Genomic DNA, 25,093 nt, shown 5'->3' on the forward strand with positions numbered 1-25,093 from the left:
CGGAGAAAGCAATAGCAAAAAACTAAACAATCATCGTGCTAAGCTAATGGATGGGTCAAGTCAATCACATCATTCTCTAATGATGTGATCCCGTTAATCAAATGACAACTCATGTCTATGGTTAGGAAACATAACCATCATTGATTCAACGAGCTAGTCAAGTAGAGGCATACAAGTGACATTCTATTTTTCTATGTATTCACACATGTACTTAGTTTCTAGTTAATACAATTCTAGCATGAATAATAAACATTTATCATGATATAAGGAAATATAAATAACAACTTTATTATTGCCTCTAGGGCATATTTCCTTCACCGCGATCATGAGATGATTGGCATTGAGCCCACGCTCCACCATCCCCTTGCACCGGAAGACTTCCTGCTCCATGGCTTCAAGTATGGCCTCCACGGTTCCCGTGCCCTTGGGACCATCGTGGATGTACAACACCCCCCTCATGCATCTGGATGGTTTGAGGGTGCTGCACCACCTCCAACAAATATGGGTTGATGACGTTCTTGAAGAACTTGTCCTTGTAGGAGCCTGAGGTGGCCATGGTAGATAGGATCTGACAGAAAACAACAAAGAAAGGAAAATAGAGGATTTCTCCGTGATACCGTGATCAACAGGTTCCGGAAGTATATATAGATTTTTTTGATCTTGGAGGACAAGTATATGGTATAAAACGGAGTACGGAAGGTGTCCCAGGTGGGCACAACCCACCTGGGCGCGCCAGGCTTGCCCACCAGGGGACGCTTCCTGGAAGTTTCTTTATTTCCAAAAATTTTAAATATTCCAAAAGTGATAAAAAATATTGTTGCGGATTTTTCGGAGTTCGTTTACTTACCGTATCACATACCTCCTTATTTTCACGATTCTGGAGTGTTCCGGAAGGACTCTTTTATGTGTTCTTCTGGTGTCAAAATTTGGATAATATTACTTTCAACATTAATAGGCGTACCTGAGATATAATGCTTTATTCGTTTCCCATTGACAACCTTTGGGTTAGTACCTTTAGAATTATTTATTTTGATGGCTCCAGACCGATAAACCTCCTCGGTGACATATGGGCCTTCCCATTTTGAGAGGAGTTTTCCTACAAAGAATCTTAAATGAGATTTGTACAAAAGAACATATTCTCCGACTTTAAACTCACGCTTTTGGATTCTTTTTTCATGCCATCTTTTAACTTTTTCTTTGAATAATTTTGCATTTTCATAAGCTTGGGTTCTCCATTCATCTAGAGAGCTAATATCAAATAACCTCTTTTCACCAGCAAGTTTGAAGTAATAATTGTGTTCTTTGATTGCCCAAAATGCTTTATGTTCTAACTCAAGAGGCAAATGACAAGCTTTTCCATAAACCATTTTATAAGGAGACATACCCATAGGATTTTTATATGTTGTTATATAAGCCCAAAGTGCATCGTCTAATTTCTTAGACCAATTCTTCTAGGACCTATTAACAGTCTTTTGCAAAATTATTTTTATTTCTCTATTGCTAAGTTCAACTTGACCACTAGACTGAGGGTGATATGGTGATGCAATTCTACGGTTAACATCATACTTGGCAAGCATTTTACGGAAAGCGCCATGAATAAAGTGTGAACCACCATCAGTCATTAGATATCTAGGGACTCCAAACCTTGGGAAAATAACTTCCTTAAGCATTTTAATAGAGGTGTTGTGATCAGCACTACTGGTTGGAATAGCTTCTACCCATTTAGTAACATAATCAATAGCAACCAAATAAATATGTGTATACCCATTAGAGGAAGGAAAAGGTCCCATATAATCAAATCCCCAAACATCAAATTGTTCAATAGCAAGTGAATAATTCATAGGCATTTCTTGACGCTTACCGATATTACCTATTCTTTGACATTCATCACAAGATAAGACGAACTTATGGGCATCCTTGAAGAGAGTAGGCCAATAAAATCCAGACTGCAATACCTTATGAGCGGTTCTATCTCTAGCATGATGCCCTCCATAAGCTTCGGAGTGACATTTCCATAGGATTTGTCCCTGTTCATGCTCAGGTACACAACGTCTAATAATACCATCTACTCCTTCTTTATAAAGATGTGGGTCATCCCAAAAGTAATGTCTTAAATCATAGAAGAATTTTTTATTTTGTTGGTATGTAAAGCTAGGTGGTAAATATTTAGCAACAATGTCATTAGCATAGTCAGCATACCAAGGAGTACTATGAGAAACATTTATTGTAGCTAACTGCTCATTAGGAAAACTATCATCAATAGGTAGTGGGTCATCAAGCACATTTTCAAGCCTAGATAAATTATCAGCTACTGGGTTCTCAACTCCTTTTCTATCAATGATATGTAAATGAAATTCTTGTAACAAGAGAACCCATTGAATAAGTCTAGGTTTAGCATCTTTCTTTTCCATAAGATATTTAATAGCAGCATGGTATGTGTGAACAGTTACTTTGGAATCAACAATATAAGGTCTAAACTTATCACAAGCAAACACCACTACTAAGAATTCTTTTTCAGTAGTAGCATAATTTCTTTGAGCACTGTCTAGAGTTTTACTAGCATAATAAATTACATTAAGTTTTTTATCAACACTTTCTCCTAGAATGGCACCAACAGCATAGTCACTAGCATCACACATAATTTCAAAAGGCAAGTTCCAATCAGGTGGTTGAACAATAGGTGCAGAAATTAAAGCTTTATTAAGTGTTTCAAAGGCTTCTAAACAATCATTATCAAAAACAAAAGGAATATCCTTTTGCAAGAGACTAGTAAGAGGCCTAGAATTTTTTGAAAAGTCTTTGATAAATCTCCTATAGAAACCAGCATGACCTAATAAACTACGAATACCTTTTATATCTTTAGGACATGGCATTTTCTCAATTGCATCAACCTTAGCTTTGTCCACTTCGATGACTCTTTCAGAAATTTTATGACCCAAGACAATGCCTTCATTAACCATAAAGTGGCAATTCTCCCAATTCAAGACAAGATTTGTTTGTTCACATCTCTGCAAAACTCGATCAAGATTGCTTAAACAATCATCAAAAGACTTCCCATAAACACAAAAGTCATCCATGAAAACTCAACAATCTTTTCATAAAAGTCACAGAATATAGCAGTCATACATCTTTGAAAGGTAGCAGGTGCATTACATAAACCAAAAGGCATACGTCTATAAGCATAGGTTCCAAAAGGACAAGTAAAAGTGGTTTTTTCTTGATCTGGTTGAGAAACAGGTATTTGTGAAAAGCCAGAATATCCATCAAGGACGCAAAAGTGTGTGTGCTTAGATAATCTTTCAAGCATTTGATCAATAAATGGCAAAGGGTAATGATCTTTTCTAGTTGCTTTGTTTAATTTCCTAAAATCAATTACCATTCTATAGCCTGTAACAATTCTTTGTGGAATAAGTTCATTCTTATCATTAGGAACAACAGTTATACCTCCTTTCTTAGGAACACAATGAACAGGACATACCCATCTACTATCGGCTATAGGATAGATTATACCTGCTTCCAGAAATTTTAATATTTCCATTCTTACCACTTCTTTCATCTTCGGGTTTAACCGATGTTGGTGATCAACAACGGGATTAGCATCAGGTTCCATATTAATTTTGTGCTGACATAGAGTGGGACTAATGCCCTTTAAATCATCAAGAGTATATCCAATACCATCTCGGTGCTTCCTTAGAACTTTCAATAATCTTTCTTCTTCATGTTCTGAAAGGTTAGAACTAATAATAACAGGATATATCTTCATTTCATCAAGATAAGCATATTTCAAAGTGTCTGGCAATTGTTTTAATTATAACACAGGATCACCTTTAGGTGGAGGAAGACCTCCTAGAGTTTCAATAGGCAAATTGTGTTTAAGCAGAGGACGTTGCTCAAAGAAAATTTTATCTATTTCATTTCTTTCATGCATATGCAAATCAGTTTCATGGTGTAGTAAATATTGTTCTAAAGGATCAGTAGGTGGTACAACAATAGAAGCAAGACCAATTAATTCATCTTTACTAGGCAATTCTTTTTCATGAAGATTTCTACTAAACTTGGAAAAATTAAACTCATGAGACTCATCACCAAAACTAACACCGACAGTTTGTTTCTCACAGTCTATTCTAGCATTAACGGTGTTCAAGAAAGGTCTACCAAAGATAATGGGACAAAAGTCATCTTGTGGGGAACTAAGAACAAGAAAATCAGTAGGGTATTTTATTTTCCCACACAAGACTTCAACATCTCTAACAGTCCCAATCGGTGATATAGTGTCTCTATTAGCAAGTTTAATAGTAACATCTATGTCTTCTATTTCTGCGGGTGCTATGTCATCCAAAATTTCTTGATATAATGTATAAGGAATAGCACTCACACTAGCGCTTATGTCACATAAACCATGATAACAGTGATCTCCTATTTTAACTGAGATGATGGGCATGCCAACAACAGGTCTATGTTTATCTTTTTTATCAGGTTTGGCAATTCTAGCAGCTTCTTCACAGAAGTAAATAACATGCCCATCCATATCTTCTTCTAAGAGATCTTTAACCATAGCAATACGAGGTTCTACTTTAATTTGTTAATCAGGTTTAGGTGTTCTAATATAGCTTTTCTTAACCACAGTTGAAACTTTAGCATGTTCCTTTATCCTAACAAGGAAAGGTGGTTTCTCTATATAAGCAGAAGGAACAACTGGATCATCATTATAAAGTATAGTTTCTTCTTTAACTGGTACCGGTTCTTTAATTTCTTCTTTAATAGGTGGGTGATATTTAAACCACTTCTATTTAGGGAGTTCAACATGAGTAGCAAATGATTCACAAAAGGAGGCTACTATCTTAGAGTCAAGACCATATTTAGTGCTAAACTTTTGAAAAGCATCGGCATCCATAAAAGATTTAACACAATCATTCTTAAGTTTAATACCTGACTCTTTACCTTTGTCGAGTTCCCAATCTTTAGAGTTGCATTTAATTATTTCCAAAAGATCCCATCAGAATTCAGTAGTCTTCTTCATAAAAGGGGTTGCAATACCTCGTGGACAACACCTACACACAAAATAACAAATACTTGCACCCAAGGCAAACAAGGGGTTGCCAATCCCTTGATGGTTAATTGTAAGGATGAAATCTCGTAGTGATAGGTAGATTAACAAAAACACAAAATAAAATAATGGTAAATAAATTTCAGCAAGGTAGTTTTGGATTTTAATATATGATAAATATAGACCCGGGGGCCATATTTTTACTAGAGGCTTCTCTCTTGAACATAGCATACGGTGGGTAAACAAATTATTGTTGAGAAATTGATAGAAAAGCGCATAGTTATGACGATATCCAAGGCAATGATCATGTATATAGGCATCATGTCCGAGACAAGTATACTGACTCCTGCATGCATCTACTACTATTACTCCACACATCGACCGCTATCCAGCATGCATCTAGAGTATTAAGTCCATAAAGAACGGAGTAATGCCTTAAGGAAGATGACATGATGTAGACAAAGTAAACCCAATCAATACGAATAAATCTCATCATTTTATCCTTAATGTCAATAATACAAATACGTGTCTTGTCCCTTTATGTCAGTAGGATATAGAGCACTGCAAGATTGAACCCATTACAAAGCACCTCTCCAATTGCAAGATAAATCAATCTAGTTGACCAAACCAAGCGCATAGATCGGAGAGAAATATAAAGCTATAATAATCATGCATAAAAGAATTAATAGAAGACTCAAATAATATTCATAGATGGTCTGATCATAAATCCACAATTCATCGGATCCCAACAAACACACGACAAAATAATATTACATTGAATAGTTCTCCAAGAACATCAAGGAGAACATTGTATCGAAGATCAAAGAGAGAGAAGAAGCCATCTAACTACTAGCTATGGAACCGTAGGTCTGTGGTAAACTACTCACACATCATCGGAAGGGCAGTAAGGTTGATGTAGAGGCCCTCCATGGTCGATTCCCCCTCTGGCAGAGTACTGAAAAAGGCCTCCAGATGGGATGTGGCAATAACAGAGGCTTGTGGCGGTGGGAAAAGTATTTTGGGTGGCTCTCTGTTGGTTTCCAGATTTTATAGAATTTATAGAGTTCTAATTAGGTCAAATGAAGGAATGTGGGGCCCACAAGGCACATGGGCGCGCCTACCCCCTGGGCACACCCATGTGGCTTGTGGCCTACTCCTTCGCCTTCTGGCCTCCTCCCTAAGCTTCTATGTTTTCTTATGTCCAGAAAAAAAATCATCAAAAACTTTCGTGGCATTTGGACTTTGTTTAGTAGTGATTTCCTAGAAAAACAAAAGCAGGCAACTGGTACTTGGCACTAAGTTAATAGGTTAGTCCCAAAAAATGATATAATATTGCATATAAAACATCCAAGATTGATACTATAATAGCATGGAACAATCAAAAAATATAGATACATTAGAGACGTATCAGATAGCATTAGTTTACTTGTATAAAGTAGCAATGCCTTTCATTAAAACACATGGAAGCTTTACATGAAGGACCAATGCTAGTCATGATCAATATCTTATGGCTTTGTGAATTGAAGAATTAACATAGGGAAAGGATACATTTGAATATCTATGGAAAATGTGTATTATACGATATTAATAGCACCAGTTGGTTCCTAGGCTGCTATATGCATCTAATGACGTGATATTGTAGGATGCAAAAAAAACATATCAATGGCTACCATCATGTAAACCATTAATGCGAGAAAATAATATTGCATTCAATAAATTTAGATCAATTTGTTATTTTTTCTTCAAAGGTGCATTTTAGGAAACTCCAGGCATATTGTGATAGTATATAAATTTGTATTATTTGGTAAATTCCCTCATAACTTGAGAAAATATGGTGGTGGACATAGTGTGGAAGTGTGCATCTTCGTCACGGTCTTCCCAAGAAGGGTAATCACTGAAATTGGCAAGAAAATAAATCTAATAGGACTATCAATCTTACCAAAAGTTCTTCCAATCCTCATTTGATTATGAAGATATGAATAATAAATATTTTGACCTGCATTTAGTAAGGGGAAAGAGTGGTGAGTTTGATAGCGTGTCAGCTCACTAGGAGTGGCTTGACAAGTGTTTTGCATCTCCATCTCACTTGACAAGTATCGTATTATTTATGAGACTTGGCTAGAGTAATAAATGTTTTGATATGTGATCACTAGCGGTGGCATGACACATGTTGGGCATCTCCACATTCCCTTGTCAGGTGTCATATTTTCTATGACGCTTGGCAAGATAGTGTGGAGATAATATGACACTTGGCAAAGAGAGTGTGGTGATGTCCAACACATGTCATGCCACCCCTATCAAACCAACACCCAGTCTACCTCATGACACTTTCCCCTTTATAAAAGCAGTCCAAACATCTATTCTTCATCACCAAATGTTGATTGGAAGAAGTTTAGGTAAGATTACTAGCCCCCCTTGATTTCTTAGTTAACCTTTTAGCAAATATGTACATTTCACATTTCTTGGGAAGACTACTACCAATGTATGTATACTTCCACACTATGACCACCATACCTTATTAACTCTTTTCGCACTTTCCAACATACATATATGCATACTTCCACACTACGATAACCAATATATGCATACTTCCACATTACAACCAATATATACAATCGAAATAGTCCGATGTGTTCCTAAATTTTACCATTTTGAAGATGAACAATAACCAAGTTCTTATAAGAATATTGTTTCTGACAGCAATGGATTACAAGGTGGTAGCCATGTTGATATGCTTTTTATGTGCATCCAACGATCTCAGTACAGTAGATGCATTTGGGCGCATGCAAACCAATGAGACGGTAAAACTACAATCTAATATATATTTCCTATAAATTTTCAAGAGCTATCCTTTGCCTAGCTTAATTCTTCTATTCAGTAAGGTTTAGGATATGGATCATAGCTGCCATTTTCCCTTTATGTAAAGTCTCCATGTATTTTTCACAAAGAGGTTGCTACTTTCTAAAAGTGAACTAATGCCATCATCCCAAAAATAGCCATGCTTTTTTAAGAAAAAACAAGATACATAATTGCATAATTATAGTTTTCTAATCAAATTCATATATGTACATTAATAGTACATGCACCTGCAAGATTTGAAGATCGAATAAATCAATTCACCTGCTTAAAAGAAATAATGGATAAAAGACTATCATTAAATACATAGAAACTTTGTATCAACTTTCTATATACATTTCAAACCAAAAAATTTGGGTTCACTTCTTATTCCACACATTGCATCTTTTCAAAACATGCACATGACCATATGCTCCCTTCATTCTTCGGAATTTGAACAAAGTAAATATGACTTCAACCTCTGATGTTTCTAAAAATCGACTCCCTTCACCTAAACTACATTATGGGAACTTCATTTAATCCATGTGAATAGAAAATTTGAGTTACAAATTGTTGAAAGTATAGATACATCCATGAACAAAAGTGGGAGAAAAAATGCTTGGAATTATCAAAATAATTCTTAAGCATATGGGGAGTAAAATGAATTTCTTTATCGTGCCTCTTTTATAATATACATTTCTTAGAATATATTACGGATGCGAGTCATCTTTGTTGGAAGCTTGGAACAATATTCGCTCATAGTTCTCCAACACCTGGACTATATAAACAAGTAAGAAATAAATATACGTATATGTCTCTAGCTATTGTGATTGATACACAAAACTTATATGTGTAGGTTTGTCCCAAATAGCACTACCATATAGTATTATGATCATAAATAATGTAAAGTAAAATTATGGGTCAAAGTTGGATCTTGTCCCTATGATTTACTTCACACAATTTCTGTTGTTTCTCCCATTTGTTGAAAAGTAGGTGATGATATTACTATTCTCTTGACAGTTTTTAGCATCGCCAAGATCAGCCCCATTTGTGTTACCCGGGAGGAACAAAAGTCAATACAAAAGCAAAAATGATTACCATCATGTAAAGCATTCCTCACTATCCTCTATTCTAGTCTTTTGCTTTTGGTCCAACTAATGACGACATGCTACATTTATCTGAAATGAGGGGTCAACCTTAGCCTAACAATGGGTTATAAATAACTAGATCTTCATTTTGTTCCGAGCCTCTTTGTAATTACCAAGATTTTAATACTCCCTCTTATCTGAATTAATGGACACAACCTCTATACAATGTTATATGGAGGTTGCATCAATTAATTCGCATGGAGGGAGTATAAATGTTGGAGGATTTACATCTTTGGAAATGCTCACTAAATTGGAGGGGTATTCCATAGAAAATTCTAGGCATATGCTACTACCACCACTTTTTCGCAATCCTATAAGTTGAAAGACTACAAGTTGCTTCTATTGTAACCATTTTTTGCATACTATTTCTATTCTTTATGTTTTTAGAAGTCCTTATGCTCAATCTCATATCTCTATGAGGACGATATATACTTCTCCCTCTGATCTATATTAATTGACATTGTTTCAGTACAAAGTTAGTACGACTTTGTAGTAAACCAACATCAATTAATATGGATAGTAGTAGTATTTCTACGAGGACCAAAATAATAAAGGAATAGTAGTTATGCATACAATATATACTAGTCTATGATAATGCATCCTGAGTGCTAAATATCATGAACCAGTACCATATTGTCACTTCATTTATTGCTTTGTAAAATCGCAATACAAATTGGGCTATGATATATTTCTTACTAACTTTTGACATTTGACTCACTATGATACTAGAATCTCTTTTACATTCTAAATTGTGGTGTCACATCATTTTTTCTTAGGTGACAGTGAAGGATACCCTTATGGTACTTTGATTGTGCGAGGTCCAAGAGTGTAGTATTTAGTTTCCAACAGCCAAATGTATTATTCATGTATATGAGCTAACAAGCCTATTTAGTTTATTTTTCGTTACTAGATAGCTGGCTGGAGCACCACACTGAGTAGCCACGGCGCGCGAGTTAAAATAGGTATATGGGGTTCACAAGGACAATGTCAGTCCCAAGAATCTGGGGCATCGATGTATCTCTACAATAGTGATCAAGATGACTCCTCCATCAATTTGATCCAAGCTGGATTTCATGTAATTGGAAACATGTCCAAATATTATTTTCAATACCATTGTGAACTCAAGCACTACCATAAATTAAACACTTGCAACTATGGTTGGTGTAGGTACTTCCCGACTTATATAAGAATAATGATGTCCATTTCTTTATACGATGGACGGTAAGTCTATATTAATTTATTATCATTGGGGTAAATGTAAATGTTGTCGTTTACATATGTTTAATAATATGACAATTTGTTTTTTTCATCCTATAGAAAGACTACTACAAATCAACGGGCTGTTATAATTTGGAGTGCCCTGGTTTTGTGCCTGCTAGTGGAGCCGCACTTGTTCCGGGCCAAGCTGTTGCTCCTCCCTCAACTTATGACAGGGACGACCGCTACATAACTATTAGCCTGCATACAGTATGCCCTTCTACTACTACTACTACTACTACTACTACTACTACTACTACTGTTGCTGCTGCTACTACTGCTACTGCTACTGGCACTGCTCTCATAATCTCAGTTTTTAGAGGGGGTTTTTTGTTCATGAAATCAGAATGTGTATGCAAATATTTTCCCCATCATAAAAATTCCATCGCCTGTTGCTGTAATGAAATTGCAAATTAGTGAAGTAATATGAACATGTAACAAACTCCAATTCTAAAATACCCTATAGTACATTCAACATATTCTTGCATATTGTAAATGTATGAAGCATGTGTGTGATCTCTAAATATAGTCATAGTTATAGCTTATTCCACATTACAACTGAAATCCATCACATGGAAAGTATCTTAGGGTGTATTAGGGCATATTAATCTTGAATTGGTCTATTGGATCTAATAATAGGTACACGTACCATTTGGTCTTAGCACATGATACATGTACCTCAGCATAATATAGGGGAAAATCCAGAAACAAATTCAAACATTCATTTATTCATATCAAGAGTATTATTTTACTACGGAATTCCTTTTTCCACACACTAATAGCAAATTTCAATACAAGATTATTAACTTATCAATGGATCACTGACAATTTTTTATCATTTTCCATAACTCATAGGATCCAAACACGAGAGATTGGGTGTTGTATCGAGACGACTTGCATAAACCTTCATTTTTGGGGCATTTTCCAAAAGAGCTTTGTCCTAAACTATATGGTATAGCCCCCGGAGTAGGATGGATTGGATTCGTCTATTACCAAGATAGGGATCAAGGTGGTCCCGCAATGGGTAGCGGTCATTTTCCAGAAGAGGGCCAAAGGAAAGCAGCATACTTCAAGAATATCAAGCTCTTTGATTCCAAAGCTAATGTGTATGATCCGAGTGCCTTGGCTAGACTTGTCAGCGCGCCAAGATGTTACAAAGTCAGTGAGGTTCTGCATGCTAGAAAGGACGGCTATATGTTTTATTATGGAGGTCTAGCTGGTTGTATGGGTTGACGAGTATCCGTCTTGAATATAATAAAAGTGATAAACACATCATTGACCATACATCTCTCATGAAATGAGTAATTTAGGCACAAGTCCAGTTCACCCAAAAGCTCAAGTTGATGGGGAAAGGTGTACTATGCATTTATAGGTCAACACTTCCCCTCACATGTGACTCTCTCAGGCCTAAACATGGACCGGAAGTGGGATGAAATTTAATTGCGCCAGCCAGATCTTGAACTCAAGACCTCTTGGCTCTGATACCATAATAAATTTATGCTCAAGCCAACTCATCCAAAAGTCGACCTGATGGAGAGAGTCGGACAATATATTTCAATAATGTGAACTCAAAACCTATCTATAGGACATAACATGTTGGTAGTAGTACAAAAATTGGCAAGAGTTTCCATGACTTAGTAGCTAAGAAAATACTAGTACATAAGCAATGAAACAAAAATAGTCGGTAAGTACTCGTATAAAAGGAGCAGCACACCACTGTTTGTAAATCAAGCCATCCAGCATCAAATCAAAGGAAAGTAGTACTAGTACAAGTCCTCACCAACTGTGTGTGCATGTGTAGACTGCACTACATGTTTATGCATCTGCTACACTTCCTCATCTAGCTACTCTTTGCTCCTCCTCATCTTATACTGGCAACACTACAAAAGACACTTCCGTGATGTGCTACTTATTGAGCTTGCGTTGGTTTTCCCCATGAAGAGGAAAGGGTGATGCAGCAAAGTAGAGATAAGTATTTCCCTCAGTTGATAATCAAGGTATCAATCCAGTAAGAGGAACACACAAGTCACCAATGGTTGTACCTACACAAACAAACAAATACTTGCACCCAACGCGATAAAGGTATTGTCAATTCCTTCACGGTACTTGCAAGGATGAGATCTAATAGTTATAGATATGAAAGATAAGTAAAAGTGCAAAATAAGATAAAGGTAAATAAATTGCAGCAAGGTATTTTTGGGTTTTTGATTTTGTAGATCTGAAAACAATATGATAAAAATAGACCTCGGGGCCATAGTTATCACTGGAGGATTCTCTCTTGAAAGAAAGCATACGGTGGGTAAACAAATTACTATTGAGCAATTGATAGAAAAGTGCATAGTTATGATGATATCTAAGGCAATGATAATGAATATAGGCATCACATTCGTGACAAGTAGACCGATGATACATCTCCAACGTATCTATAATTTTTGATTGTTCCATCCTATTATATTATCTTTTTTAGATGTTTTATATGCATTAATATGCTATTTTATATGATTTTTGCTACTAACCTATTAACCTAGAGCTCAGTGCCAGTTTCTGTTTTTTCCTTGTTTTAGAGTTTCGCAGAAAAGGAATACCAAACGGAGTCCAAACGGAATGAAACTTTCGCGGTGATTTTTCTTGGACCAGAAGACATCCAGGGGGCTTGGAGTGCACGTCAGGAAAGCCATGAGGCGGCCACAAGGACGGAGGCCGCGCCCAGGGGGTAGGGCGCGCCCCCACCCATGTGTGCCCCTCGTGACTCCACCGACCTATTTCTTCCGCCTATATATTCTCAAATACCCCAAAACCTTTCAGGGGAGACACAAAACCACTTTTCCACCGCCGCAATCTTCTGTACCCGTGAGATCCCATCTAGGGGCCTTTTTCGGCGTCCTGCTGGAGGGGGATTCGATCACGGAGGGCTTCTACATCAACACGATTACCTCTCCGATGGAGCATGAGTAGTTTACCACAGACCTACGGTTCCATAGCTAGTAGCTAGATGGCTTCTTCTCTCTCTTTGATTCTCAATACCATGTTCTCCTCAATGTTCTTGGAGATCTATTCGATGTAATACTTTTTGCGATGTGTTTGCCGAGATCCAATAAATTATGGATTTATGATCAGCTTATCTATGAATATTATTTGAATCTCCTCTGAGTTCTTATATGCGTGATTTGATATCTTTGCAAGTCTCTTCGAACTATCGATTTGGTTTGGCTAGCTAGATTGGTTTTTCTTGCAATGGGATAAGTGCTTAGCTTTGGGTTCAACCTTGCGGTGCTCGATCCTAGTGATAGAAGGGGAACCGACACGTATTGTATTGTTGCCATCGAGGATAACAAGGTGGGGTTTTCATCATATTGCTTGAGTTAATTCCGCTACATCATGTCATCTTACTTAATGTGTTACTCTGTTCTTATGAACTTAATACTCTAGATGCAGGCAGGAGTCGGTCGATGTGTGGAGTAATAGTAGTAGATGCAGAATCGTTTCAGTCTACTTGACATAGACGTGATGTCTATATTCATGATCATTGCCTTAGATATCGTCATAACTTTGCGCTTTTCTATCAATTGCTCGGCAGTAATTTGTTCACCCACCGTAGTATTTTGTATCTTGAGAGAAACCTCTAGTGAAACCTATGGCCCCCGGGTCTATTTTCCATCATATAATATTCTATTTTTCATCATATAAGTTTCCGATCTACAATTCTACTTTCCTATTTACTTTCTTTGCAATCTTTTACTTTTTGATCTATAAACCAAAAATACCAAAAATGTTACTTTACCGTTTATCCATCTATATCAGATCTCACTTTGCAAATAACCGTGAAGGGATTGACAACCCCTTTGTCGCATTGGGTGCAAGTTGGTGTTTGTTTGTGCAGGTATTCGGTGGCTTGTTGTGTTGTCTCCTACTGGATTGATACCTACCTTGGTTCTAAAAATTGAGGGAAATATTTACTCTACTTTGCTGCATCACCCTTTCCTCTTCAAGGGAAAAACCAACGCAAGCTCAAGAGGTAGTAGGAAGAATTTATGGCGCCGTTGTCGAGGAGATCTATGCCAAACCAAGACATACCAAGTACCCATCATAAACGCTCTGAAAGATAGAGGATGTCACCTAGAGGGGGGTGAATAGGCGTTTTAAAATAATTACGGTTTAGGCTTGAACAAATGCAGAATAAACCTAGCGGTTAATTTGACAAGCACAAAACCTAAAACAACTAGGCCCACCTAAGTGCACCAACAACTTAAGCTAAGCAAGATAAGCAACTATGTGATAGCAAGATATATGACAAGAAACGATATGGCTATCACAAAGTAAAGTGCATAAGTAAAAGGGCTCAGGTAAGAGATAACCGAGGCACGTGGAGACGACGATGTATCCCGAAGTTCACACCCTTGCGGATGCTAATCTCCGTTTGGAGCGGTGTGGAGGCACAATGCTCCCCAAGAAGCCACTAGGGTCACCGTAATCTCCTCACGCTCTCGCACAATGCAAGATGCCGTGATTCCACTAAGGGGCCCTTGAGGGCAGTCACCGAACCCGTACAAATGGCAACCCTTGGGGGTGGTCACCGAACCCGTACACTTTGGCAACCCTTGGGGGCGGCCATCGGTACCCGTCAAATTTCTCGGGGCGATCTCCACAACCTAATTGGAGACCCCGACGCTTGCCCAGAGCTTTACACCACAATGATTGAGCTTCGAACACCACCAAGGTTGGGGTTAACTCCCCAACGACACCACGAAGCTTCACCACAATGGAATATGGCTCCGAGGTGACCTCAACCGTCTAGGGCGCCCAAGCACCCAAGAGGAACAAGCTCAAGGGTACCAAGCACCCAAGAGTAATAAGCTTCTCAACTTGTAACTTCCATGTATCACCGTGGAGAACTCAAACTGATGCACCAAATGCAATGGCAAGGGCACACGGAGTGCCCAAGTCCTTCTCCCCCAAATCCCACCAAAGCAACTAATGCTAGGGAGGAAAATGAGAGGAAGAACAAGAAGGAGAACGCCAAGAACTCCAAGATCTAGATCCAAGGGGTTCCCCTCACATAGAGGAGAAAGTGATTGGTGGAAATATGGATCTAGATCCCCTCTCTCCTTTCCCTCAAAAACTAGCAAGAATACATGGAGGGATTGAGAGTTTGCAAGCTCGAAGAAGGTCAACAATGGGGGAAGAACACGAGCTCAAAGGATAAGGTTGAATGGGGAAAAAGACCCCCTTTTAAAGGAGCTCCCGAATCCAACCGTTATGTGCTCAGTCCGCGCACAAGCGGTACTACCGCTCAGGGGAGCAGTACTACTGCCCGGGCGGTAGAACACAGAGAGCGGAGCGAAACAGAGTGCAAGGCAGAGCCTTATGAGCGGCACTACCGCTGGAGCCAGCGGTACTACCGTTGGCCGCAGCGGTACTGCCACTTGGCCCAGCGGTACTACCGCTGGGACCGCGCACAGCGCCCACCACGAGCACAGGGAGAAGGAACAGGGAGGAGGGCCATTGAGCGGCACTAGGGGCGGTGGTAGCCGCGGTACTACCGCCCGCTCCTACTGCCGCTGAACCCGACACGAGAAAACCACGTCTTGAGTCGAGGCGGTACCAGCGCGGAACCGGAGCCATACTACCGCTTATGGCCATGGGCGGTACTACCACTGTGGGACAGCGGTACTGCCGTTTGTGGCGATAAGCGGTACTACTACTGGCACCATCCTTATGCCACTTCCACGAAAGCAAGTATACTCCACGGAAAACCAGAACTGCCATAACTTCTGCATATGAGCTCCGAATTGAGAAAACTCAAGCTTGTTGGAAACAAGACGATGAGTAGCATCAAAACGGCGACTGGTTATAGTAAGAAGAGGCAGGGTAGGTATGCCTAACAAATGGAGGAGTGAAACCTCCAACAGAGAAGAACAGACATAACCTCCAACATCGAAAACATCATAGAAGATGCAAGTGAACTCCGTTTTCAATGAACTCGAGCTTGTCATCAAGATGACCATAAGCTCCAAAACTCACAAAGAGAACCAAACAAGAACCAAGAAAGATAATGCAAGGATGCAATGGTTTGAGCTCTCAACGAACGATATGATCAAGCTACTCATCGAGAGCCCCCTTGATAGTACGACAATCGATCCTATAGCCCGGTCTCCCAACTACCACTATGAGACCGGTAAAATAGAAAACCTATCAAGGACAAACCTTTGTCTTGCACATAGTCCACTTGAGCTAGATGATGACGATCTTGACTTCCTCAAGTTGGACCACCTTTCTTGATTGTGTTGGCTCGATGAAGACTAGTTCATTGCTCCCCCATACTCCACTATGGGTGAGCCACTCTTCGGCATATCTTCATAAATCCATTGTTACCATAATGGACGACAAGCTTCAAGCATTTGATCTCTTCATGATGCTCCACTTGAACTTGCACATCGCCACCTAACCCCACAAAGAACTCTCACGAAAACCATGAGTTAGCAAACAAAGCATAATGGACAATGCTTACCATACCATGGGATCACTTGATCCCTCAGTACATCTTGTATGCTTTGTGTGTTGATCAACTTGATTCATTCTTGACTTAATCTTGATCAACCTTGAATCTTTCCAATTCTCTTCATTTGGATGATGTCTTGAAGGTAGATATGAATGATCACACAATCTTCTTCTTCAAGACATGCTTACAATAAGCTCAACACTCACATGACCAATCTTTGGATAATTCCTTGAATAGCACCTTGGTCGACATAAACTCTCCTTGAAACCAACACATGTACTCCAAGAAAAGCCTATGGACAAAACCTTCAAATATAACTCAAGGCAACCATTAGTCCATAGAGATTGTCATCAATTACCAAAACTAAACATGGGGGCACCGCATGTTCTTTCACGCTCATCCCTCACATTACATTATTTGCCATTCGCCTCTTGTTTTTCTCTCCCCCACTTCTAATATGATTTTCAAAAAGATTCGCCTCTTCTTCACCCTCTTCCGTTCATCTTCTTCATTTACTTTTTGTGTGCTCGTGTGTTGGACTGCTTGCTTTGTCGCAATGACCCCTCCAAAAAACGTTGACCCTCACCTTAGGAGGGTAGACGAAATTGAGAATAATGTTAGAAGCTTCATGTCTTTACAATTTGAGCATAACAATTTCTTTAGAAACGAGCTCAAGGAACAGAAAAGCTTTATGGAATACATGAATAAAGAGCTTGATGATATGTCTAAAGAATTTTATGGTTTGAGATCTCAGTTGGCGCATCTTGAAAATTTAGTAAGTCAAATTTCTGATAAACAAGCTACTTTACTAAACAAAATGGCAGTGAAACCAGAGGCTTTGAATAATGAGGAAGATCTTAAAATAATTGATGTGACTCCTATTGAATCTTTATTTTCCAATGTAAATCTTGATAAATATGAAACTGGAGATGAGTCAACTTTAGTTAGAAGGCGTTCCAATGATTCGGAGTTTTTAGATCTTGATGCAAAAATTGATACAAGGCCACAACCACTCTTATCCTCATACGATGGCTAGCAGGCCACTCACTCACGTCTCACTTACAGCTCGGTCCCAGTTGTAGGCGCTTCTCCCTTTTCGGATTCGTTGATTCCTCTGACTGTTGGGCCTTCTACCTCGTCACTGTTGTGGCTCTTCTTGTCAGTAGTGACAGATTTTTCTAGTTTTCTTCCATGATTGCCTGAAGATAAGGTGGGAAAGAAGATGATGTGTACAATCGTACGGTTGCAGTGGACCAAATCAAACGCTCGCGCGGTGACCGGCCGAAATTGGGCCGGTCGACCGGCGCCTATCAGTGGCCAAACCTTAAGGAGTTTATATACATATATTTGACCGAGAAAGTATTATTTTTCTACAATGCCCAATATACACCATCCTCCTGAGTCGAAGTAGCTACATCGGCCACAAAGGATTTAAGGTTGTCTCATTACCCCAACGGATCACAGGTGTTAGTCTTCTTCTAAAGTAGGTGGACACATATCCTTACCCCTGAAATCCTGAACAATACAGTCCTGCAGGTTGTTGATGCCAAATAGATGAGGATATTGTATACTCAGCTGTCAGTGACAGGATAGAGACGCAATCCATCATCTACAAAAGCGACAGCGATGCAATGACCAAATTAGCAACCGGAATCTTATTTTTTTTTCTCGAATATGCCTAGATGGTGTATCATTGCATTGATAGGGGAGAAAGTTTAGAAATTACAGGGGATCACCACAGAGACATGCACAAGAATGGCAGCGCTGTGGTGACGAGATGAGCAGAAGACACAGGGTTGCTTAGTCCCCCAAAGACACGATCAGGTTACAGCTAGCCCTAAGTTCATTCCTCTAGCTCCAGCCATGGCCCAAGAGCGAGCTTCATCCTTGATTGCTGCAAAGTGAGCGGAGCCTGCAGCCAACTATGCAGTTCCCGTTGCCTTTAGCATTAAGCAATTCCACTTCCGTGGACTGGTCGATCGATGTCGATGCTCGCCTGCTTCTTCTCAGCTCCGATAAGGCGATAACTCCTCCTGACCTGCTCCGATGGCGACCGCAGCGGCGATGCGTGCTTAGGCTCAACCTAAGCAGATCATCGCACAAATCGTTGGCATTATATATGCAAGCACACGGGCGTCCAGTCCAGGTCGAGCTACAGCTTTCCATGGAGGCAAGAGTAAAACCACCCCAAGGCACACGACATCAAAGAGGGCCAGCTCCAGGTCGGGTCGGCGGTGGCCACCATCATCTTGCTTCTCCACCACTTTCCGCCCATACCTCGCCGGCCACCTGCACCTGGGGACATCAAGGAAGGTGACAAGTGATAGAATTAGAACGATTCCCTTTCAAAAGATGCAGCGTTTCTTAAAGGAAAATATCATCTAGCTCCACTTGTAATGTTGCTATGTAGAGACCTGTGTTTTGATTTTCGGTTTGAGCTTTTTTTCGCCCTAGGCCGAGATGGCCGAATTTCGGCCATTTTCAAAAATTTCGGCTGAAATTTGACCAAAATTTGACTGCAATTTGACTTAAATTTGATCAAAATTTGCCAAATTTGAGCAATTTCGGCCTAAATATACTTTTCGCCTCAGGCCGAGATGGCCGAAATTCGGCCGAAATCCACTTTTTGTGGCCGAAAATCAAAACACAGGTAGAGACTACTACCAAGGACTCCACGTATACTGGGCAAAAGGCCTATCTCTTCTGATAGCTCATCTTCTCCTGTTCCGACGACGACAACAACGGCTACCGGTAGTGCTCAAGTCAAGTAAATCACTACACCACACCTAGCTTATGACTAGACCGTTAGAATTACAGGAGACTGAATTTGCAGTTTTCTGACCTTTTCAGTACCACCTGGCTTGATGTGTGTGACAACCAACCTAGATGGGCTTGGGTTCACTGATTTCAGTTCTACCAACATCAATCTTGTATGTAAATGGCTCTTGAAATTTGGAAAACGAAGAAGGGAGTGGCAGGATTTTGCTAGGGCTGAAAAGCTGCAGAAATTAATTTACTTGAACCCAAAGTAAACCATCTCCTGGTTAAGAAAGCCAGGAAGGTAGCCAGGTGAAGCAAAGGACAAGACATCACAGGAAGCCAATGGAGACATCAAGCAAGCAAGCTGACAAGTGATGAAGTGACAGGAGCAGAGTGAGCTGTACTCTCCCTTGCATAAAAAGATACGGTGCTTTTTCTTCTTCAAAAAAATTGTGCTATGGATTGAGTGCTACAATACGAAATACCCTAACATGGCCTGTTGGCTAGGAGAGACCCATCCATTCACTCACCTTGTCTCAATCTGTACTGGGAAAAGGGAACTCATGAGTTTGTTCCGTGTGTATGGACTCACCGATTTTTCTCGGCTCCGAGAGCTCCTCTCCACCTACCCCGACGATCTGCTCCGATGATGACAAAGACGACGACCTGGGTTAACCTAAGTGAATCACCACACGTCTCCAGCCAGCACTATATACACGCACAACCACTCACTCACTCAGGTGCCGTCCGGTGCAGAGCCAGATAGAGTTACAGCCTTCCAGCAAGAAAAACCCAAGACACAAAATCAAGAGGTGAGGTCCAGCCATGGAGGGGGCGATGGTGGAGTGGTGGCCATGGTTCGGATCGGCAGTGGCGAGCACCATCTTCCTATGGTCCATGGTGCAGAACCACATCCCGGATGCCCTCCGGCTCAACCTCGCCGCTTTGGCCGCCAAGCTCACCGCCTACTTCAACCCTTACCTCCAGATCACCATCTCGGAGAACGGCGCCCAGCGCTGGAAGCGAAGCGAGCTCTTCCTTGCCGTCGAGGCCTACCTGAGCGACGCATGTGCCTGTCGCGCGCGCAGGCTCAAAGCCGAGCTCGGCAAGGACAGCAAGAACATCCAGGTCTCCATCGACGACCACGAGGGGGTCACCGACGACTTCTCCGGCGCCACGCTCTGGTGGCACGCCTCCAAGCAGCGACCCAAGTCCAATGTCATCAGTTTGTACCCTGGCGAGGACGAGAAGCGCTTCTACCGGGTCACCTTCCATAAGCAGCACCACGACCTCGTCCTCGATTCTTACCTGCCTTTCATCCTCGGCGAGGGCCGCACCGTCATCATCAAGAACCGCCAGCGCCGCCTGTTCACCAACAAAGCCAGCGGCAGCTCGAGCCCTTACGGGGCCAAGAGCGCCTGGAGCCATGTACCGTTCGAGCACCCGGCGACCTTCGACACCCTTGCCATGGACCCCAAACAGAAGGAGGACGTCATCGATGACCTCATGGCGTTCCAAGAGAGCAAGGAGTACTATGCTAAGGTCGGCAAGGCGTGGAAGCGCGGGTACCTCCTTTACGGCCCGCCCGGCACCGGCAAGTCCACTATGATAGCCGCCATGGCCAACTTCCTCGACTACGATGTCTACGACCTCGAGCTCACGGCCATCAACAACAACACCGAGTTGCGGAAGCTCTTCATCGAGACGACGGGCAAGTCCATCATCGTCATAGAGGACATTGACTGCTCCGCCGACCTCACCGGAAAACGCCGCAAGGACAAGAAGGCCTCTCGCGACAAGGACTCTGATGGCAACGACAAACCCAAGCTACCAATCGAGCCAGAGAAGGATGACGCGACCAAGGTGACGCTCTCTGGCCTGCTCAACTTCATCGACGGGCTGTGGTCTGCGTGCGGCGGCGAGCGGATCATCATCTTCACCACCAACTACAAGGAGAAGCTGGACCCGGCACTGATCCGGCGGGGCAGGATGGACAAGCACATTGAGATGTCTTACTGCCGCTTTGAGAGCTTCAAGGTACTCGCCAAGAACTACCTGGATGTCGTCGAGCACGAGCTGTTTGGGGAGATTCAGCAGCTGCTCGAGGAGACTGACATGTCGCCCGCTGACGTGGCAGAGAACCTCATGCCCATGTCCAAGAAGAAAAAGAGGGACCCTGACGTATGCTTGGCAGGCCTCATCGAGGCGCTCAAGCAGGCCAAAGAAGACGCGGCGGTCGCCAAGGCGAAGGAGGAAGAGGTGGCCAAGGAGGCTGAAGCGAAGAAAGCCAAGGAGAAAGAGGAGGCTGAAATGAAGAAAGCCAAGGAGAAAGACCAAGGGAAGGACAAAACATCAGAGGAAGCCATTGGAGACAACATGCAAGCTGACAAGATACAGGAGTAGAGTGAGACTACATGCTCCGTGACCAAAAGACGCAGTGTTGGTTCAGATAAGACATATATCACTCAACTGAAATAAAATAATGTAGCTTCCTTTTGTCATTTGCTAGTTCATGCATGAAGCGACTGTTGTAATGTTGCTATAGGTAGAGGAAGTAGTACAATACTACATTATCCCAACACTGTGTATTTGTAAATGCAGAAGGAAACTAAGATTGTTTGCATAAATATGCATTTCCTCATTTCTCTACAGAAAAAAGACAGCAGTCTGCCAGAAGTTGACTTACGCATGGCCTGCACTACACTCAGGTTCTCTTTGTCTGACCAGATCCCATGAGCGCGGTGCTAGAGCTGGCACTCTCAGAATCCTGCTGCGCAGCCTCCTCACCAAGTAATCCAGTTCTTTCTTCCGAAGGTGGTTCTTCTCGTTGTTTCGATTTCGTCTTCTGAGCCCTTGAAACCACAGCTACATGAGACATAACCAACAGCAGGAGGATCACAATGCTAACACTCTGCCTAGCTGAACTTATCACGAATACTTGGTTGCGGATTATGACAACCATCAGGCTTTCTTTGGTAGAAGTGGATTGGGGAGGGGGGATTTCAGGGGATTGGGTGAATCCCTTCCTTCCACCCAATCCCCTCAAAACCCCTTGAATCCCCCAAACCCCTTCATCCACAATCCTCTTTGTTTAAATTTTCTGTTTGGTAGGCAAGTTTTGTCATATTGACATAACATGGTGTAGAACATTTAAAAATCCAAATTTACAATGTAACTAACTCCCCTTATATCCTTGCTACAGAATTGTAAAGGTCACCTAATAAAAATGAGACAAAGTTGCTACATGGGAATAATTTAGCAGCAGTTTTTCCCAGCAGCAGCATAATTTTGCATGACTTGAAATCAATATCTCATCACAACAACAACTTTGCATGACTTGAAACTACAAACAGAATTTCCTTGCTTAGTTGTTTATCAAATTTTCATATTGTATTATATAGTCTGAGAGTGGAGAATTAAATAATGAATGCATGGAAGATAGTACTAGCAGACTAGGCTAGATGGCACATATACTCTGGTATTGGAGAACCAATGTTGCTCACCCGGATTATGCACCAAGAAAAGAAAAAAAAAGTTCCTGTGTACAGATGGATAAACAGGACAAGGATATATTAGAGTGTGAGAGTTGCACAAAAGTGGGATGTGGGAATCTTCTGAATCAAAAGATTAGTTAGCTTCATGATCAGGGCCGTATCCGAGAAAACGGAGGCCCGGTGCCAATTAAAAAATGAGGCCCTCAACCTAACAAATAGTAGCAACTATTTTAGAGAATTTTATTTAGAGAAAACAAATAGTAGCAACTAGATACAAAGGCTTTGTTACATGTATCATCCTTCTGCCTTTGTTTTAGGATTCAGTTACTAATAAAGTAACCAAGTTACAAGTGTACATGAGTGCTGCATCAGTTGCAAATTTATGGATGGGGACCAAAATGAAGCATACTGAAGAAGGAACCAACAATCAGTATCCATTGTTGGATTGCTATGAATCTAGAAGAATGGAACGTCCAATTTGCAAGTGCATCTATCATCTCTCTTTTGTCGCTTCAAGAAAAAGGGATGACGCCACGAAACAAAATCAACTAAGATTCAGTTACAGATATTACACTGTTGTATCTGATAGAGAAGAATAGCGAACAGATAATGTTAATGCATACAAATGAACATAAGATCAATATAAAAAAATGTGGGGATACAGAGGTTATCATTGTTTGTTGTTCTTGTCCAAAAATACATCAATCTGCGTGGGGATACAGCAGCCTGTGGGAGGCCATAAATTAAAATAGAACTAAAATAACACCCCTAGCCCATGACACTAGGGAACAATAACAACAATCAGTGCTCCAGATCGATGGATTCAATTAGATAAATACCACACTCTCAGCTTGCTTCTAGCAGACCAGGCTAGAAGGCTGCTGAAGGTAACGGCCGTGTTCTGCAAATGAGAAGAGACAGACAGACTCATCGATGGACGCATCGAACTGCTGCCATGTAGGAGAGGAGAAGGATGGCCATGGAAGCAGCCTGTCTCATCATTGGACGCATCATCGAACTGCTGCAGAACGGCCGGCCATGGCCCTAGGGTTTGCAGGGGAGGGGATGGAGAAGTGGAGGAGAGGGGGAGGAATCACCTCGAGAAGTACCGGCGGAGGAGGACGGCGGCGGCGGGGCGACGCTCTGTCTCGGTGCGTCCCATTCCGCACGGGTGCCCGCGAGGCTGGCCAGCCGCGTGGATAGGAGGGGAACGAAGGGGGTCGAAGGGATTCGGCTGCGCAAACCCCGCGAAACAAGTGGGCCGACGAGGATTAGCGAGATTTCTGGGCCCCGCGGGGTTAATCCTCTAGAAACCCTGTCGATCCGCTCGTACCAAATGAGGCCTCAGGTAGGGGGAGGTCCTATCTGCAAAAGCAGGGTTCGAATCTGAGACCAGATGCTTCAAATGCTTCAAAGAAGTACAGCTAGCCAGTTGAGCTAGAGAGCTACCTGGTGTGTAATGCAGCACAACATATTAAGAACAAAACCGAGCGCACATCCGAACATTTCTAGAATTTTGTACGCAAAACGTTGTTTTTGGGAAAAAACGTGAAGGTTGTATGAAACAGCGAACGCTTTTAGAAATTGTGAATAAAATTTGAAAAAACTCAACAATTCGAAAAATGCAAACAATTTTTGGAAACGGGAACATTTTTGTAAAATCTCCCAAAAAATAGAAAACGTGAAAGTTTTTTTGAAAACCCGAACATTAAATTCGAAAACAATTTTTGGATACTCGAACATTTTATAAAACTGGGAACATATTTTGAAACTCCCAAACATAACTTGAACACATGAACAATTTTTAAAACTTGCGTATATTTTCTAAAACTGCCGAACAAAAGTTGAAACATGAACATTTTTTGGAATTTGTGAACAATTCTTTAAATGGAAACATTTATGCAAACTCGCAACAAAATTTGAAAACATGAACATTTTTGGTAATTGATGAACAAATTTTGAAATGGGAAGATTTTTTGAAACTCCCAAACATAATTTGAAAACATAAACATTTTGTGAACTTATATACTTTTTTTGAAAAGCAAACATTTTT

At 40.9% G+C, this 25,093-nt stretch overlaps 2 protein-coding genes and 1 pseudogene across 2 annotated transcripts; 2 read left to right on the forward strand and 1 right to left on the reverse strand.

Moving 5' to 3' along the window:
* The first annotated feature begins 7,360 nt into the window (after positions 1-7,360).
* On the forward strand, positions 7,361-11,571 carry LOC147970437 (protein neprosin-like). The gene is made up of 7 exons (XM_087522653.1): positions 7,361-7,443; positions 7,748-7,848; positions 8,903-8,986; positions 9,941-10,105; positions 10,198-10,251; positions 10,348-10,497; positions 11,143-11,571. The coding sequence occupies exons 1-7, from the start codon at positions 7,422-7,424 to the stop codon at positions 11,518-11,520; spliced, it is 954 nt and encodes a 317-aa protein (XP_087378779.1). The 5' UTR covers positions 7,361-7,421; the 3' UTR covers positions 11,521-11,571.
* A 6,847-nt stretch (positions 11,572-18,418) lies between these two features.
* LOC125508027 (uncharacterized) lies at positions 18,419-24,380 on the reverse strand. The gene is made up of 3 exons (XM_048672574.2): positions 24,138-24,380; positions 22,233-22,391; positions 18,419-19,081 (listed from the first exon to the last, which is right to left on the reverse strand). Exons 1-3 carry the CDS (start codon positions 24,200-24,202, stop codon positions 18,865-18,867), a joined length of 441 nt encoding a protein of 146 aa, XP_048528531.2. The 5' UTR covers positions 24,203-24,380; the 3' UTR covers positions 18,419-18,864.
* LOC125508026 (AAA-ATPase At3g28580 pseudogene) lies at positions 19,470-22,187 on the forward strand (annotated as a pseudogene).
* Positions 24,381-25,093: the final 713 nt, after the last annotated feature.

This window comes from Triticum urartu, chromosome 5A (assembly GCF_056163025.1).
Source record: "Triticum urartu cultivar PI428250 chromosome 5A, HENAU_Tu73, whole genome shotgun sequence".
NCBI lineage: Eukaryota > Viridiplantae > Streptophyta > Magnoliopsida > Poales > Poaceae > Triticum > Triticum urartu.